The sequence below is a fragment of the Syngnathoides biaculeatus genome, chromosome 6 (genome assembly GCF_019802595.1).
Source record: "Syngnathoides biaculeatus isolate LvHL_M chromosome 6, ASM1980259v1, whole genome shotgun sequence".
In the NCBI taxonomy this organism is placed as follows: Eukaryota; Metazoa; Chordata; class Actinopteri; order Syngnathiformes; family Syngnathidae; genus Syngnathoides; species Syngnathoides biaculeatus.
In genome coordinates this window covers 14593883-14611485 of record NC_084645.1, presented here as the reverse complement: position 1 = coordinate 14611485, position 17603 = coordinate 14593883, and the positions used below count along the sequence as shown (strand labels likewise).

Here is a 17603-nt window from a genome sequence, read left to right as displayed (position 1 = left end):
TTTTTATTTAAAAAAGATAATCATATGCCATATGTATTCACAACATACTTAACTTCCTGCTGGAAAGACTGGAAAAGTGAGAAAGAAAGTGGTTGGGTCTTGAATCAGGAGATAGAACTGAAAAAGACTGGCTGTGCTTCAAGTTTGTGGATGTAACTGTATGCAACTGCACTGCATCCAGGCAATTATGAGATGGTGACCTTGCTGTTGGCGAGAGGTGCTGACCCATTATCGAAGGCCCACGACGGAAACGCGCTGACATCGTCCCTCTATGAAGACATGAACTGCTTCAGTCACGCCGCAGCACATGGCCACAGGTACTTGAGAAAAAACATATGTACTGACTTAAAACTGATTTAAAAAAAAAAAACATCAGTAATTGCACGTGGCAATCTCTAAACAATAATAATTATTATTTAGATGATGTGCTTCGTGCTTACTGCAACATGTATTGCATTACGCTTACAAAAGCATGATTACATTTTTCCCAAGGTGGAAAATGTGTCTACTTTTGGTTTGCAGTATAAATGGCCTTTTGCTTTTCAATCTATTTTTCTGGAAGCACCAACTGGTAGCATAAATCTCTGCACCTGCTCCCTCGGAGTACGTGTGAGCACAATATAGACTCAACACGCCACATTCCACAATAAGTGGGACAACCAGGAGGCTGCGGGGTCAAAGCTGCGGATGGATATGCTGCGACACGAGCACCCATAAATCTCTCGCCGCCTTCTCCTGATTGTTCTCGCCTCCCTCCTCTGAGTCCTCTTCCCTAACACTGGCTTCCTTTCTTACATCCCATCAGGAACGTGCTGAGAAAGCTCCTGACTCAGCCTCAGAAGGTCCAAGAGGACGTCCTGTCTCTGGAGGAGATACTCGCTGAGGGGGTGGAGGGGGAGGATGCGGTGATCTGCCCTTTCCTCCCTCTTTCCGCCTCCTCCTCTGGCCAGGGGGCTCTACCGGAGGGTGGTGTAGCCAGACTGTGCAAGGCCAGGATGAAGGCCTTGCAGGAGGCCAGCTACTACAGTGCTGAACACGGATACCTGGACGTCACCATGGAGCTGCGAGCGCTGGGTAATTAACACATGTCCACATTACTGTGTGTGTGTCCACTACATTTCCAGAAGTTTCAGTGAGTAATTTCTATTTTTCATCGGGGTGACTCAGTGAGTGCACAGTGTCTTAGCCTCACAGTTCTGAGGACCAGGGTTCAAATCCCGGCTCACCCAAATAGAGTTTTTGTTCACCCCATGCCTGCATGTGTTCACTAAGCACACTCTGGTTTTCTCTGTTTCTAAATATTACATCAAGGGATCAATTATTTTCATTGAAGAGCACAAATTGTCAAATTAAACACTGCTCACTCTTTGACCCAAAACAAAAATTCACAGAAATACATGTCTGCACCTGAAATTGATAATCATTCATCTATCTTCTTTAGCACTTATTCTCACTTGAGTCGTCTTCTTTTTCTTTCGGCTTGTACCGTTAGGGGTCGCCACAGCATGTCATCATTTTCCATCTTAGCCTATCTCCTGCATCTTCCTCTCTAACCCCAACTGCCCTCATGTCTTCCCTCACCACATCCATAAACCTTCTCTTTGGTCTTCCTCTCGCTCTTTTGCCTGGGAGCTCCATCCTCAGCATCCTTCTACCAATATACTCAATCTCACGCCTCTGAATATGTCTAAACCTTCGAAGTCTGCTCTCTCTAACCTTGTCTCCAAAATATCCAACTTTGGCTGTCCCTCTAATGCGCTCATTTCGAATCCTATAACAACCTGTTCATACCAAGCGAGAACCTCAGCATCTTCATTTCTGCTACCTCCAATTCTGCTTCCTTTTGTTTCTTCAAAGCCACAGTCTGTAATTCGTACATCATGGCCGGCCTCACCACTGTTTTATAAACTTTGCCCTTCATCCTAGCGGAGACTCTTCTGTCCAATAGAACACCAGACACCTTCCGCCATCTGTTCCACCCCACTTGAACCTGTTTCTTCACTTCCTGACCACACTCACCATTGCTCTGCAGTGTCTACCCTCGCTATCTCTTCTCCCTGGAGCTTCACTCTTCCTCCTCCTCCCCTCTCATTCACGCACACATATTCTGTTTTACTTCGGCTCATTTGAGTAAACATTCAAAATATTACATGAAGAGCCACCCCCTTCAAATAAAGTCTTGTTTCAAAATGAAAAAATAAATCAAGCTTCCTCTGCCTTTTTTTCCTACACTGACGTAACAGGTCCTTCATCCTGAACTGTACTTGAAAGAAATCAATTTAATGCTAAAATACAGAGTGTGTTTCAGAGGCCTCGTAGCTCAGTGGTTAGAGCACTGGTTTGGTAATCCAGGGGTTGTGGGTTCGTATCCCACTGGGGCCTCCACTCCCTGAGAAGGGTTGCATCAGGAAGGGCATCTGGCGTAAAAATTGTGCCGAACATATATATGCGTTCATCTGAGATGATACGCTGTGGCGACCCCGAAAGGGACAAGCTGAAAGAAATACACACAGAGTATGTTTCCCCAGCTCTGTTTAATTACTGTATCAAAATATCAGTTTTATTCCTGATACATTTCCAAATGAAAGTGTCTTGACTTTTTTGCCATACCTAACGCCACGGTCTCTCCTCGCTGTCGCCAGGCATTCAGTGGAAACTGCATGTGTGGCTCGAGTCCCTTCGCTGCGCCCAGCTGCAGTCCAGGGTGGGCGTGACGTTGTCCCTCCTCAGGGAGTTCACCTCCATTCGAGAAGAAGATTACTGTGAGGAGCTCCTGACCATGGGCCTTCCTCTCATGTTCAACATCCTGCGTACCACCAAAGTACGCCGCAACCTTTTACCCCGCCACACGGAACAAACCTGACATTTGCCTGATCACCATCATGCATTTGTTTATTTTTTTTTTTTTTCTCACAGAGTGATGGCATCATACAACAGTTGTGTCATATTTTTAGTCACTGTTTTGGCCCTGCCCCTCTTCCTGCTATCCCAGAGATGAAGGCAACTCTCTCAGCACAGTTGGGTACGAGCTCGACTCTTCTGGTCTGACAAATTGAGTGGAAACAACATTAAGTTGAACATGCAAAGTCCAATTACATACAGCACAAGAACACCTCACTAAGATTGGCGAGGGTCAGGTTTCACACTTAAAAGAAGAGTGACTTTATTTTTATGGTTACTATGCAACATTACATGAGTAATCAAACCAGATCAATTGTTATTTATAGAGTGCAAATTTACAGCAAAAGTTGGACTAGAACAGATGCGTTAGCAGAATGGATGGGGCAAATTTTTTTTATAAAGAAATAGCAGGACTAGCAATCGTAAAAGAGACTGTATTATGATATTTATATCTCCTACTGAAGGAGTCTAAAGGAAGCTAATTTTTAAGGACATCTCATTTCCAAATGTACCATTAGGAGTATGCTACATGGGCTCATTATTATGTCAAGTACATTACAATACAATACAATAAGTCTGAACATCTTTTTTACAGTCATTGCAGCTTGCAGGTAGCAGCACTTATTAATGCAAACAAGCTAAAAGTACAGCATCTATACTTTTTTTGGACAACACCACGTCTTAATCTGGGGTAGAAAAATTTTCAGGTTAGATTTTTTAGGTTCCATGGACACGCTGTATTAGTATACAAAAAAATATCATGACAATGTAGCAGTTGGTGTAGTTGTAGCTTAGTCAAGAGAAAGAAATCCAAAAGCCAAACTTGATAGCATGAGAAAACAAAATACAGAATAAAGTTTTTTTTCTCTGTAGATCCTCACTTCTTGAATAACCAGGAGATGTCCGATGTGACTTTCTTGGTGGAAGGCAAACCCTTCTACGGCCACAGAGTCCTGCTCATCACCGCCTCGGACAGGTCAGACTGCAGTCGTCTTTGTGTAACAACAACAACAGCAAGGCATTTGTTGTAAGATGACTTTCTCGTTTTTCTAGATTCAAAACTTTGCTGGCATCCTCCAGTTCGGATACAACTGCCAAAAAGGAGATTGAGATCACTGACGTCAAGTATAACGTTTTCCAGGTGACCAATCGACTTGTCCGATTCAGTCATTTGAATCCAGCATGTGACTTAGTGATTGACTTACCTTGACATGTATACAGATGATGATGTCATACCTGTACTGTGGAGGAACAGAGTCACTTAAAACCAGAGTGCCAGATTTGTTAGAGGTGAGAATTCTTTTAGAATCGTAGCATGATCATATTTGATCAGAGAAAAAGTTACATCCAACTGTACAAAATGGTATTGTCCTATGTGTCAGTCCTGATGTGAATGCTAGTATTTTTCCTGCTCTGTCAATATTTCCTCCTTGGCAATGGGCAACTTCAAAAATTGGCTTTGAAATACATTTAAACGTTAAATTCTAAAGAATTCACTCTTTGACCTCCTTTGTGTGAATTTGACTTCAAAAGTATTGTTTAATCATCTTGTTTCTTTCAGCTGCTGTCGACCGCTTGTGTGTTCCAACTGGGAGCGTTGCAAAGACATTGCGAGCTCATTTGCTCTCAGTACATCAACCTAGATAATGCCGTGAGCATCTACAAGACCGCCAAGGTAACATGCAGATCCTCGTATACAAAGAGGTTCTTGCTGTATTTTTGTCAAAGGAAAGGACATCCAATTGTGTGACGGTGTCTTGTCTCAGGCTCACGGGTCAGTGGAGCTGAGCTCTTTCTGTGAAGGATACTTCCTGCAACACATGCCCGCACTGATGGAGAGGGAGCGCTTCAGGTGTCTGCTGCTGGGATGTCGACAAGGCAGCAGCTCCACCTCCACGCTGACCCTCAAACAGGGAGAATCACCCCTGGAGGAGCTGGAGGTCACACTGGCCCGTCGGCTACGCTCGCTCTACGTCACCTCCAGAGTGTGAGGACACGGACGGACAGAGTACACACTGTATCCTCACGGTGATATGAGCGTCATGTAGAACGGCCACAGTGACTGATGTTGTAAGCTGAGGACAACAGCTGGACTTTTTTGTCATGTAAAGAATGTTTGTAAAGTCAGGGCTCAGGAAGCTTCTTGTGGAAAAGAAAAAAATGGCTGAAACACAACTGAAACTGTGAGACACTGCTGCCCTCTCGTGGGCAAAACTGTAAATAACTGCCTTGCAGCCCAGGAGCTCGGGCGCCCATGCTGGACTTGTGGCCTTGTCCCATTTCAACTAACAAATGATCCAGAACAGGAGGAGGTCAGCGACATGCCTTTTGCGACTTTTCCTCCAAATTGATCACACAATCCACACGTTTTTTTTATTTAATGAGAAAAAAAACCGATTTGAGTATTTAACAGGGTCTTTCCCTCTTTTTTTTTTTTAAATCCAAATTGTGTTTTTATATTTTCACTGTTCTAGGTACATTCTTAGCCAACACTTAAGCTTAGCAATAGTGAGGGTGAGCACGTAGCATGTAGCAACAGAGTCATAATATGGGATTTGAAAAAAAAAAAAGTGTTGTCTTGAATATTTTAATAAATATACACTTGGTATATGGTAATTTTCTTTATGGATTTGAATACATACTTTTAAAGTTTTGCCGTTGACGTGCACGATCAACAAACGAGTGACCTAAACATAGCCATATGCCAACACATGCTGCAGACTCACCTCAGTCGTGTGTTCATGGGAGGAAAAGAAAGACACCATAACTGAATGATTTTATTTTTTTGTTCAGCACTGATGATGCTCACAGTAGTTATGTTCAATGGGGGTTACATCAGTCTGCTTAGTTCCGGCTTTGGCTCTCTGAATCACTTAATGTCCCTCTGAGCTGCTTACTTTCCATTTGTAGAAAACAAAGGAGAGTTGTCATGAGAGTATTGCTTTGTATTTCTAAGTATTGGTATCCTCTCCTTGTGCCTTCTATATTTGCACGTTACACAGCTCAGACTTCCGAGTCCTCCATGGAGTGAAAAAGGTTGAAGGAGGGGCTGCTCAAAAACATTGTGCGCAATATAAAGAGGAGAAGGAGGAAAAAGATCAGCGGGTGGACGGAGAGATTAAAAGAAAAAAAATCCAAAAAGGCTAGAAATAAAAGCCAGGGTATAAAGTGAGTAAAGGTCAACCAATGTAAAAGGTAGTTTTGTGGTGGCTGATCAGGTTGGAACATTTACACAAAAGCCATGCAAAGAAAAGCTCATATTTGACATGCACACAGCAATACAAGCTAAACCTATAGAGCAGGAATCCCCAGCATGGTAAAGAAGACAATCAATCCCATTTTCAACTATCTATTTACAAAGAGATCATCTGTGGATCAATGTTCTCTCTCTCAGGCCCAGCCTATGCAAACAATAATATAGAAACTGACATATAGCAATAAAAGAGCATTCCCTCTCTCCAAAAAGAGGCTAAGTCTACATTCTTAAATCACTGGTATTGTTTCCCCCCCAGAGTAATCTTTCCGCTCATAATTGAGAAAAAGATTCATCATTCAGCTAAAATTAGAGCTTGTTTTTCTTCCAATGGTGCCCCATTTACAAACACACGAGAGGGTAATAATAAATAACATTCAACTGACCTAACAGCTTTGTTCATATAAATAGTCAAGTTATAATAAATTAGGAAATGACAATGTGAGATGAATAAATAAGGGGCAAAAATATAAAAAAATAAGCACATGTATCACATTATAATGTTTGTTTGTTCTTCTAATCCTACTGCTGGTAAGTAAGTGTCAGAGGTCAGGATGGAGAACTGAAGACAAAGTGCTGTAGAGAACATGAAAGAGAGAAATGATCATGTGACCAAAAAATTACGCAGATGATTTTTCTTATCGGCTAACTAAACATTATGTCACGAGACAACTCTTTGACTTTGTACATCAGAAATGACAGCAGTCTGTACAACAGAATAAATCATTAACTTTACTACTCAACCATTAGTCCACATTGATCCCCTGACCCCTCCCCTTCACTCCCACACTTCTCGCTGAAATCACAGTTCCAGTTCATTTGCAGCAGTAATGGAATATCAGATAAAGTCAGAATTTGACACAAAGTCCTTCTCAACGAATGCACATAAAAGGAAGGGGGGAAAAAAATACAATCCAGTGAGCGTCTGTGACGCATTTACTGTTTCCTGCTTGCGTCGTCTTCTTTTCGGTAATATATCCCAGAGTTTAGTGTGCATACTGGATATGTGCTGGTATGCATGTTGAGTCTCAGCAAAATGCTTATTTTCTGAGGCAAGGGTCCCCAGTGTGCATGGTGGGGGGTGACAGGGGGTGGAGGGTGGGTAAGGGGTGAACAACAAAGGTATTTTTTATCTACTTCTACTGTCCGGGCACACAGGGTGGGGAGAGATGAAGGTAGAAGTCGGCATGAAGGTCCTATTTCCATGGCAACCCAAACCTCTCAAAGCAGTCCTCCATTGGCATGATCACCTCTCGGGGGCTCTCAGGGTGGGACGGTGGAGGGGAATCAGTGGGGTGGGTTGGGATGAGACCTAATAGGTTTTCTGAAGAAGTCCTGGGATGAGAGACAACTCGGGTTAGCACACACTAGCAACACAAAAACAAGGAAGGAAGATGAATGAAGGAGGGGCGGATGAAATTGACAAGGTAATAGTGTTTGTTTGTCTGTCTAGTTGTGATCGAGCGACTCCTCTTGTAATGTCAACTTGACGAGCGGACATTTGGCTGTATTGTTTTCCCGCTCGTGTCTGCGGGCGTGCCCGGGCGAAGGGCAGCGCTTGGATGGCACCTGGCCGTTCTTCTCGTCTGAAAAGAGGTGTTGGATTACGGCAAAGAAGTTACTCAAAGTACGGCCAAGGCGCACGCGGGTAAGGCAAGGAAAGGAAACATAGGGGAGGAAAGAGCAACTCCTCGGGGCACTATTGTCGATTAGCTCAGCAATCTACAATCAGTTTCAAACAACATACAACAGGAAGGAACAAAAGTCTTCACCTTCAGTAGCTCATGGCAAAATGTAGGTAGAGAGATGCAACTGATATATTTCGGGATCACAGAAAAAAAAAAAGAAACTAAAACTATCCAATTCCAAAAGGCATCCCTCCCTAGCCTAAGCAGGGGCCATGTTGAACGTGTGGGTGGGGACGTGGCGGGCATGTCGGGATGGATATGTCTATTGTGCCATATAGTGTGTGCAAAGAGAGAGAGAGAGAGAGAGAGAGAGAGTGGCAGACCTGGCAGCACTAGTAACTCTGAGGAATGCAAAACAAGTTTCTGGATTTTTTTATCAACCCATTCACCTTTGGCAACGGATTTGGAACTAGGAAGCACACTAATTCTTTGTGGTGCCTGAAAGCAACTCACCTATGATGAGTACAGTACATCAACAATGACACCATGTTAAAATGTAAACCTTTACACACACACACACACACACACACACACACACACACACACACCACACACACACACACACACACACACACACACAAAACTATCGTAGTGGGAGTTTGGGGTCACAGAAAGTGCATATGCACACTGCATATGAAAAAGTGGTCCTTCAATGTAACTATGTGCGTTAAAGTGCTTGAGAATAAAAGTTGAGTTGAGTGAGTGATTCTGTTAAATTCAACTTGTGAGTAGTGGTTAGCATGTCTGCCTAATGAGGTGAAATAAAAGGCCAATATAACATTAACCTCTGACATTAACCAATAATCTTGACTCACAAACATATAGAATCACAGTTCCAGTCTTAATCTTATTTACAAAAAAAGTCACATTCATGTAAAAATGAAAAAAAAAATCACACAAACGAAAAATGTCATACTTAGCTAAAATCTCTCAGACATAACCCCTAAAAATGCTCACACCAAAAAAAAACTACATTCACCCTAAAATAATCACCCACAAAAAGCTCACACGCAGACATGCAAGCAGACATGGATGCGCTACAAAAACTCATACATATGAAACAACTTTCATCTTCACCTAAATACCTCTCACACACAAAAACGTCTCATTTGATACAGCAATTGCAAGCCAGCAAATACTTATCGCTGTTCACTTTAAGTTGATTTAATAATGTTCACTTAAATAGTGGATGACTTCAAAGAAAATGTGCTCTGCTGTGAGTTATTTTGACAAATCTTGATGTAAACACCAAAAAAAATCTGGAATTCTGAACTTTTTGTCTCAATCATCTTTGTATCTGAAACCCAAATGTCTTCAGCGCACAACAAAAACAAAGGAATTGACCTCGCTGCTCGAATACTTTGGGAGGGGACTGTAGGTGAGCTTCACTTTTTGGATAGTTTTTCACAATATCCTGATATTTACTTCATGCAGCAAAAAAAAAAAAAGTTTGCATTGAGTATTCCCTCTCTCAGGTGTGACCCATTTACATGCTTAACAAAAAAAACCCAACATGAATGTATCTCTTCTGTGAATTGTTTACGCTCTGCCACAGGCTGCCCTGCCTGGCCTTTGTCCTTTGGCCTCCATTATGCCCTTAATCTCCTTGGAGATTAAAGACATGATGACAAGGATTGATGAGGCCGTTTGTTTGAAAAGATGAGGCGCAAAACCTCTTTGTCTTTCCTTTTATAGCAGCCGTTACCTCAAGCTCTAAAGGTGTGTTAGGGGACCAAAGGGACGAGTTTAATTTGGGTCCGAGTTATTGCTCTGTACATATTGATCTAATTAAGATCACAGTGTTAAATAATTTTGATTAATTTTGTATTAACATGTCAAAGGGGCAGTCAAGTCCTTTACATTTTGCGATATCCACATCATCGCTCATACAGTGTTACCCTTCCTCCTAATTGCTGAACACAATTAGGTAGAAGCTTTCTCCTGGTATTCTGGTTTCCTCCCACCTACCCCCAAAAATGCATGGTAGAGTGATTGAAGACGCCCAACCCCCCGAGAGTGTGAATGATGTTTTTATGTGCCCTGTGATTGGCTGGCAACCAGTTCAAGGTGTACCTCGCCTCTCCCCCAAGTTAGCTGCGATAGGCTCCAACACACCTGCCACCTTATTGAGGATAAACGGTACAGAAAATGAATGCATGGATGGCTCTTATGGAAGTGAATCTCATTTGTACCAAGGGGGTAGTCTATTAATTACAGACATGTTTTAAAATATCACTGCTAATCCTTACAGCTGCCTATGACCGCTGAGCTAATTAAACACCATACCGCAGGCATGCGCTTGCAGATTACAGTATGTATTGCAAATATGGAAAAACATTAGCCATTATTGGGTCTAACGGGGAGGATTAGACAACACATGGAACAAGAAATTGCACATAATAAAGTCAGCACGATGAAATAGTGCTTCGCGAATACAAAAAGTGTCCATCCCAGTTTGCTTGGCAACCAGTCCAGGATGTACACCGACTCTGGCTCAATGTCAGCCGAGATAGGTCCCAACTGACCTGCAGTGGCCCTACTGAGGAAAATTTGAATAGATTCACAACCACAAAGCTGTCAGAAAGTATGAAGTGTGTTGAGGGAAGTTATAGTATAATTTTAACAGTGGAACACAGAAATTCCATCCACTTTTCATTCCGCTTATTCTCACCAGGGTTGCAGTCATGGTGGAGTTCATCCTAGATGACTCCAGGCAAGAGGCTGGCTTCACCTTGAACTGGATGTCAGCCAATCACAATGCACATAGAATCACACAACCTTAGAGTGTTGGCCTCACAGTTCTGAGGACTGGAGTTCAAATCCCGGCTCCGCCTGTGTGGAGTTAGCATGCTCTCCCAGTGCCTGTGTGGGTTTTCTACTGGCACTCGGGTTTCTTCCTACATCCCAAACTCATGCATTAGTTGAACATTCTAAATTACTAGTTGGTGTGAATGTGTAGATCAATGGTTCTTTGTTTCTATGTCCCGTGCTATTGGCTGACAACCACTTCAAGATGTACCCCACCTCCTGGCCGAAGATAGGTGGAATAGGCTCCAGGAGTCCTGCGACCCTTGTGAGGATAAGCGGGTCTGAAAATGGATGGATAAGCCACCACAATTACCAAGAAAAACATTATGCTGTACTCGATTAAAATCTGCCAGTATCCATAAGCCCCCCCCCCCCTTACTCAAAAGACACATGTACAGATCTGTCGGAAGTTTAACAATAAACACCCGAATGATTTAGAGAAACATTGTGAGAAGGTGATGTCATCAGATGAGACAATAATCAAGTAAAACATTTTTACTCACTGTGTTTGAAAGAAGAGGAATTCAGATTATGACCCTACGGACAACATCGTCACAGCATGGAGTTCAAAGCATTCACAGTATGCTGTGGCGGTGTTTCTCTGCAAAGGGCACAAGTAAGCTTCTCCACATTGAGGGATCTATGGATGGAGCCTTTTAACCTTAAGATCCTGGGTGACTTGACATCTTCCTTCTCTCGGCCAGAAAACTTAAAATGGGTCATGGATGGGGCTTCCAACACGTCAAAGACCCAAAGCATTAAGTCAAGGGAATGAAAGAGTGGCTAAAGATGCAGCACATTAAGGTCATGGAGTCGCCAAGCCAGTGTCCAGACCTAAATCCCATCTTTAAAAAAGTATGTGGATGTTGTTCAAGATGCCAAGGCACAGCCTTGCAAACCTTAAAGATTTGAAGAGGAGTTGCAAAGAGAAGTGGTTCAAAATTGCTCCCGGGGTAAATGCAAAACCTGATGATGAACTACAGGAAATGTCTGACCACTACTCGCTAACAAGGCGTTCTTTACAAATCCATCCATCATCATATTTTCATAGGGGCTGAAATACCCATTTCCTTCAATGAATTGCAAAAGAATTTTAATATTTTGTTTTAAGTGATATTCCAGATGTTCTTTTAGGCTCTCCTTGTTAAAATAAATTTACCTCTAAAATTATTCTCCATTCATGTCAGTGGTTAAACTTAAAACAATCAGTGAGGGATCAATAATTATATGAGTATCAATCAATCAATGTATGCATTCAGATTTTTGTCTTTTTGAATGGTATGGTAAGCAGTCGTTTACCTTGATCTTTTATGGTCAGTGTATTTCACTGGGGCTATTGCTTGTGTGTTGTTTATTCCCATGAATGTGACCATAAATGATAGAAGACAGGACTATATATGGGTTAGATACCGCGTAGTTATTTGTTAAGTCTCACAGGATCACCTAGCCACATCTGCTTGTTGGAACTTGCATAAACTGCCCACATAGTCATGACATCACACACAAACTACACAAATGTCTGTGTAAATTGTGGCGTGAGAAACTGGAAATGGGTGACTGCACTGGCCACGAGTCGCTATGTAGTTATAATTGTACACACTACTGTGCTTTCCTTCTTGAATGAAGATAAATGACTGCGCTCAATACAGGATTTCCATATACCACTACAACAATTTTGTAAGGTAAATAAATATGCGCCTTGGCTCAATAAAGCTTGGGAAAGTTGTAGAAAATGGATGGCTGGGTTGAAAGTGTTCACTATCTCACCAGCAGGGAGAGCCACTGCCACAAGGATGTCAAGTGAGACAAACCAAAGCGTCAAGAGGACCCTGAGAGCAAAAGAAGACGACTCAGGCGCTTATTTGATTGTTTCGTCTTCTAGAATTTCCCAGATCACGTTCAATTACTCCGAATCAAACATTTCGATAATGAGACACATTGCAACAAATCCCATGCGAAGCAGAACACGCTCTCCAATCATCTACTTGGAAGTGGAGTACGCAGCACATTTGCCCAGATCTGGTGCTGCTGTGGTGTTGCCATGGTGACAAAGCCTCAATAAGAATGTGAACGACTGTTTCATACCTCCCCTATAATTTTCAGCGTTCGGCAACCAGACAATTTTGAACCCTAGTTTTTGAATGCTGCGAGCAGAGCCAAAGAGAAGAAGGAAGTCTTTCTGTGAAAGTGGTGGTGAGGTTTACTGTGGTCTGGTAAGATGAAGGGGCGCAAAATAAGGGGATCCTACTTACCAGACAGCTGCTGGACTCCCGGCTGGTCATGTGTGCTTAACAACTGGCTCTGAATGGTCTCCACTACCCGCTTGAAGCGCCGACTGGGTCCTACAGCACAGACACGCAAACCACAGTAAGAATAGACACCTGGCTTGAGGGTACACAAGTGATGGGAGCCAGAAAGTGTTGAGCTGGAACCCATCACAGCTGACTTTGGGCGAGAGAGCAGGTACTCCATATATGAGTCCCCAGCCAATTGTAGGGCAGATGTGCAGAAAAGACAACCAAATGAAGAGCACAATCTATTATTGTGGGGCAGAGATGGTGCCGTAGGGTAATTAACCCTGGCAATTGCCGACAGCCCCAAGCTAAAGCAGTTCCCAAGACATGACTGGCGTTTGTCCATATCAATGAGAAAACAATGAGGATGCTTGAGACACTGAAACAACATGTTGGGAAACCCCTATGTCCGCCCCCTTAGTGGCTGTTGCTGGCTGAGGCCCTGAGAGATGGCGGACATTGTATATACTGTATATACTGTGAATTTCATACTCACTATCTTCAAAAATATTTTGTAGCATTTTCGACAAATGGTAAAGCATTAATGAGCTCTCGTAGGCATTCAAGGATTGGAAACTGATGTAAGTTTAAGTTTTCAGTCAGGTCAAACCAACATTATAACATGACAGAAATAATGGCCGCTAACTCACTGTATTTAAATTACTTTATTCCACACAGTGAAATCTTAGAGCAGTGATTTTCAAACTGATGGGTGCGGCCCCTGCGTTATGACAGCGGGGGAGGTGGGCATGGGGCTACCATGAACTACTATGAAAACTTTTCATTAAGTTACACCCAGCTGTTTTTCATGTTTGTTTTTTTTAAGAAATAATTGTTGCAAGTGGGCGAGAGGTACTGAAAAGTTCATCTCCAAAAAGGGAGGGTTGCAAAAGAAGTTTGGGAACCAAAGCCTAAGAGCATGATTCGACAGTACACAGGTATTGTAGCGGCGAAGAAAAGGAGTCAGAGTGTTGAACACAGGAACAAACCTCGTTTTAATGCAGACATCAACAGAGTGAACCCATTATGGCGGGAACTCTCTAACACACAAACACCGGAAGTGTAACCAATCACGTCCGTCGGAACCTCGTACCCTAACTCGAGGTCCCATAGGTGAATTATGTAAAGCACCACACAAGCCTCCCAGGGCGCACAGTCCATTGAGTCAAGGGGCCAGGGCCCTGACAGGGTCGAGGGCACCCCGGCAGGTGCAGGGAGGCGGGGCAAAAGTGTGGGGGGGGGGCGACCCCAAAGGACGAGGCGATCAGTCCTTCCTTGGGCATGCACCTGAGGCCGAGCATGACCCACAGAAGCTTATCCAACCAGTTGCCCCCCGTCAAGCTGGCACACAGGGCTGCTTTCATGGAGCGGTGGACACGCTTGCAGAGACCGTTCGCCTGCAGGTGAAGGGCGGTAGTGCTTGACCCAGAAACTCTCAGCGACTGCGTTCCAGAGTTGAAGCCCACGGTCGGAAGAGAGGTCGGACAGGGCAACCCACGTGCCGATGAATGCCTGGGCCATGTCCGACGACGTCGTCAAGGAGAGGGGAACGGCTTCGGCCCAGCGGGTCGTCCTGTCCACCATGGTGAGCAAGTAGGTGAAACTGTGTAAGGGAGGAAGCGGACCCACCAAGTCGACGTTGACGTGGTCGAACCTCCTCTCGGGGACAGTGAAGGACTCCAAGGGGGCTTTTGTGTGGCAATGCACCTTAGCTCGCTGACAGGCCACGCAGGAGTCGACCCAGGTCTGCACCCCGTGGTCCAAGGCCTGGACCCCGCTCATATGGGAGTAGTCAAGACCCAGATGCACATTGCCGACAACTGCCCTGGAGAGGCAGTTCGTGACCACATTGGATTTGCCAGCGATGTGTTGGATGTCTGTAGTGTACTCCCAGATGAACGACAGTTGGCGCTGCTGGCGGGCAGACCACGGCTCGGCCACCTTGAACATGGCGGAAGTGAGGGGTTCGTGGTCCACATATGCCGTGAACTCACGGCCTTTCATTAGGGAACTGGAGTGGCGGATCGCCAGCCAGAGGCCGAGGAGCTCCCTATCGAATGTGTTGTATTTGCGTTCCCTGGGGACCAGCTGACGGCTGAAAAAGGCGAGCGGTTGCCAGGCGCCGGCGACCCACTGTTTGAATACGGCCCCAACGGCGTAGTCCGACGCGTCGGTAGTGAGAGTGACGGGGGCCCCAGGGGACGGGTGGGCCAGCATAGCAGGCTGGCTCAGTGCACCCTTCGTGGCCCCGAAGACTTCCAACCTCTCAGCCGTCCAGTCAATGTCCCAGTTGGGGGCCTTGCCCTTAAGAGCGTCATACAGCGCGCGCATGGTGTGGGCCGCCCGGCGGATGAACCGGTGATAGAAAGTCTCCATCCCCAGAAACTCCCGGAACCCCCGAGCCGAGTGAAGTCGGGGAAAAGCGGAGACGGCCTCCACCTTTGACAGAAGGGGGGCGGCGCCATTTTTGTCGATGAGGTGACTGAGGAACTGGATGGAGGCCACCCCGAAAACACACTTCGCCGGGTTGATGATCAGACCATGCCGCTCAAGTCTCGCAAAGAGGTCCGGGAGGTGCTTCAGATGTTCTTTCTCCGAGGAGCTGGCAACGAGGATGTCGTCCAAATAGACAAACACAAAGGGCAAGTCTCTCAGCATCGAATCCATTAACCGTTGGAAAGACTGGGCCACGTTTTTTGAGTCCAAAGAGCATCCTCAGAAACTCAAACAGGCCAAACGGTGTGACTACAGCCGTCTTGGGAACGTCTGAGGGGTGCACGGGGACCTGGTGATAACCGCGCACCAGGTTGACCTTGGAGAACAGGCTTTTGCCCGCCAGGTGGGCGGAGAAGTCCTGAATGTGGTGGACAGGATAACGGTCGGGTGTACTGGAATCGTTAAGGCGGCGATAGTCACCACTCGGTCGCCACCCACCCTCTGGTCCAGGGACAAAGTGTAGCGGCAAGGCCCATGGGCTATCCGAGGGGCGGACGATGCCCAGGCGCTCCATGTTGGCAAACTCGGACTTCACGACTGCTAGCTTCTCGGGGTCGAGCTGTCGGGCTCAAGCGTGAATCGGGGGGCCCTTGGTCTCGACGTCGTGCTCGACCCCAAGTTTAGTTGCAGCTGAGGAGAAAGTGAGCCGTGTCAAGCAGGGGAACTCATCAAGGAGAAGCTGATACTTGGTGCCATCTGAGAGTGAACTGGAGAGAGTGCCATAAGTCGCCTAGTTGCGGACACAGGCAACCGAGGAGAAAGTTAGTGCATCCACCTGACGGCCCTTCTTCACGTCCACCAGCAGCCCGTGAGTACAAAAAAAATTGGCACCGATGAGAGACAACGAGACATCGGCAGTGACAAAGTCGAATGTAAAGCGCCAACCCCCGAAACACAAGTCCACAGTCTTTATGCCGTACGTGCGGATAGGGGAACCATTAGCGGACAGCAGGGGTGGCCCCTGAGTCCTGCCAGCGGCGTCATCTGCACTGGGGGTCAGGACACTCCTCTGGGCGCCAGTGTTGCAAAGGAATTTGGGCCCAGAAAGTGTGTCCATGACGAAGAGCAGCCGGTTCTTCCTGCCCACGTTCATGGCCGGTACGGAGCACTGGCTTTGGCGTTTCCCGACGTGTTGTAGCTGCAAGGGGCACGGCACCTCTTTGCTTTCGGTCCAAAATGGGCGTGGAAGTAGCACAAGACTGTGCCGACGGTGGCGATGGGGCCCCTGCCGGATGGCACCCCGGCGCCCGGGGGCGAGTAACTGCGCGTTGGGGCCAGCACCTCAGGGGAGAAGCGCTGAGAGGCTAGGAAGAAACGGTCGGCCTCCTCAGCCAGGGCACAGGGTCCAGAGATAGAAGTGTTAGCGAGCGCTGTCTGAACATGCGGCGGCATGTGTCTGAGAAACAGTTCCATGAAAAGGAAGTTGGGCTCCTCCGTGCCCAGCAGGTTTAGCATAATTTCCATGTGTACGGAAGGTTTGCTGTCCCCCAGTCCATTAATAGCCAAAAGACGTCGGGCTCGCTCAGGCCGTGAAAGCTCGAAAACCTTGAGGAGGTAAGTCTTGAGCCCAGTATATTTATCTCGGACCGGGGGAGATGTGATTAAACTCACTGGTCTGTCCGCCGTTGAGCTCCCAAGGACTGAGACAACGTGGTAATAGCGCGAGGTGTCATCCGAGATTCCGTGGAGGGCATATCAAGCCTCTGCGCGAACCACGCTGGTCGCGGACGTCTCCCAAAACTCCGGCAATTTGAGGATGGCGGTTGCCATGTTCGGTTCAGTCTCGGAAACGACAGGATTGACGTTGGGGTCACCAGTGTAGCGCCAAAGAAAAGGAGTCGGAGGGGGAGTGTTGAACACAGGGGCAAACCTTGTTTTAATGCAGACACCAACAGAGCGAACCTATTACGGCAGGCACTCTCTAACACACTAACACCAGAAGTGTAACCAATCACGTCCGTGCAGAACCCCGTAACCTAACTTGAGGTCCCGTAGGTGAATTATGTAAAGCACCACAGTATGTTTATATTCAACCGTGATTACTCGCACTAGCTTGCAAGGCTACAGAACATTTTGTTACCTGCTTTCCAGTCATATTACATTAAAAGTATGTAAACTTATCTCAAGCAATCCATGAATGAAATTACTTTACCGAGATCGCTG

At 45.7% G+C, this 17603-nt stretch overlaps 2 protein-coding genes across 5 annotated transcripts in view; one reads left to right on the top strand and one right to left on the bottom strand.

Moving 5' to 3' along the window:
- abtb2b (ankyrin repeat and BTB (POZ) domain containing 2b) overlaps positions 1–5452 on the top strand; it is a 51741-nt gene extending 46289 nt beyond the window's left edge. The window contains exons 9-17 of one of the 2 annotated variants that reach the window (XM_061821479.1): positions 182–317; positions 806–1074; positions 2643–2821; positions 2917–3022; positions 3775–3877; positions 3955–4042; positions 4123–4191; positions 4463–4576; positions 4668–5452. In XM_061821479.1, coding sequence (XP_061677463.1) covers positions 182–317; positions 806–1074; positions 2643–2821; positions 2917–3022; positions 3775–3877; positions 3955–4042; positions 4123–4191; positions 4463–4576; positions 4668–4892 — 1289 coding nt within the window. In that variant the 3' untranslated portion in view covers positions 4893–5452. The remainder of the gene's footprint in view (positions 1–181; positions 318–805; positions 1075–2642; positions 2822–2916; positions 3023–3774; positions 3878–3954; positions 4043–4122; positions 4192–4462; positions 4577–4667) is intronic. The other variant, XM_061821480.1, reaches the window with a different exon arrangement.
- A 182-nt stretch (positions 5453–5634) lies between these two features.
- The window catches only part of brsk2a (BR serine/threonine kinase 2a), a 222607-nt gene continuing 210638 nt past the window's right edge, over positions 5635–17603 (bottom strand). For 2 of the 3 annotated variants that reach the window (XM_061821481.1, XM_061821482.1), the window contains exons 18-19: positions 12903–12992; positions 5635–7489 (exon numbers count right to left, since the gene is read on the bottom strand). In XM_061821481.1, coding sequence (XP_061677465.1) covers positions 7467–7489; positions 12903–12992 — 113 coding nt within the window. In that variant the 3' untranslated portion in view covers positions 5635–7466. The other variant, XM_061821483.1, reaches the window with a different exon arrangement.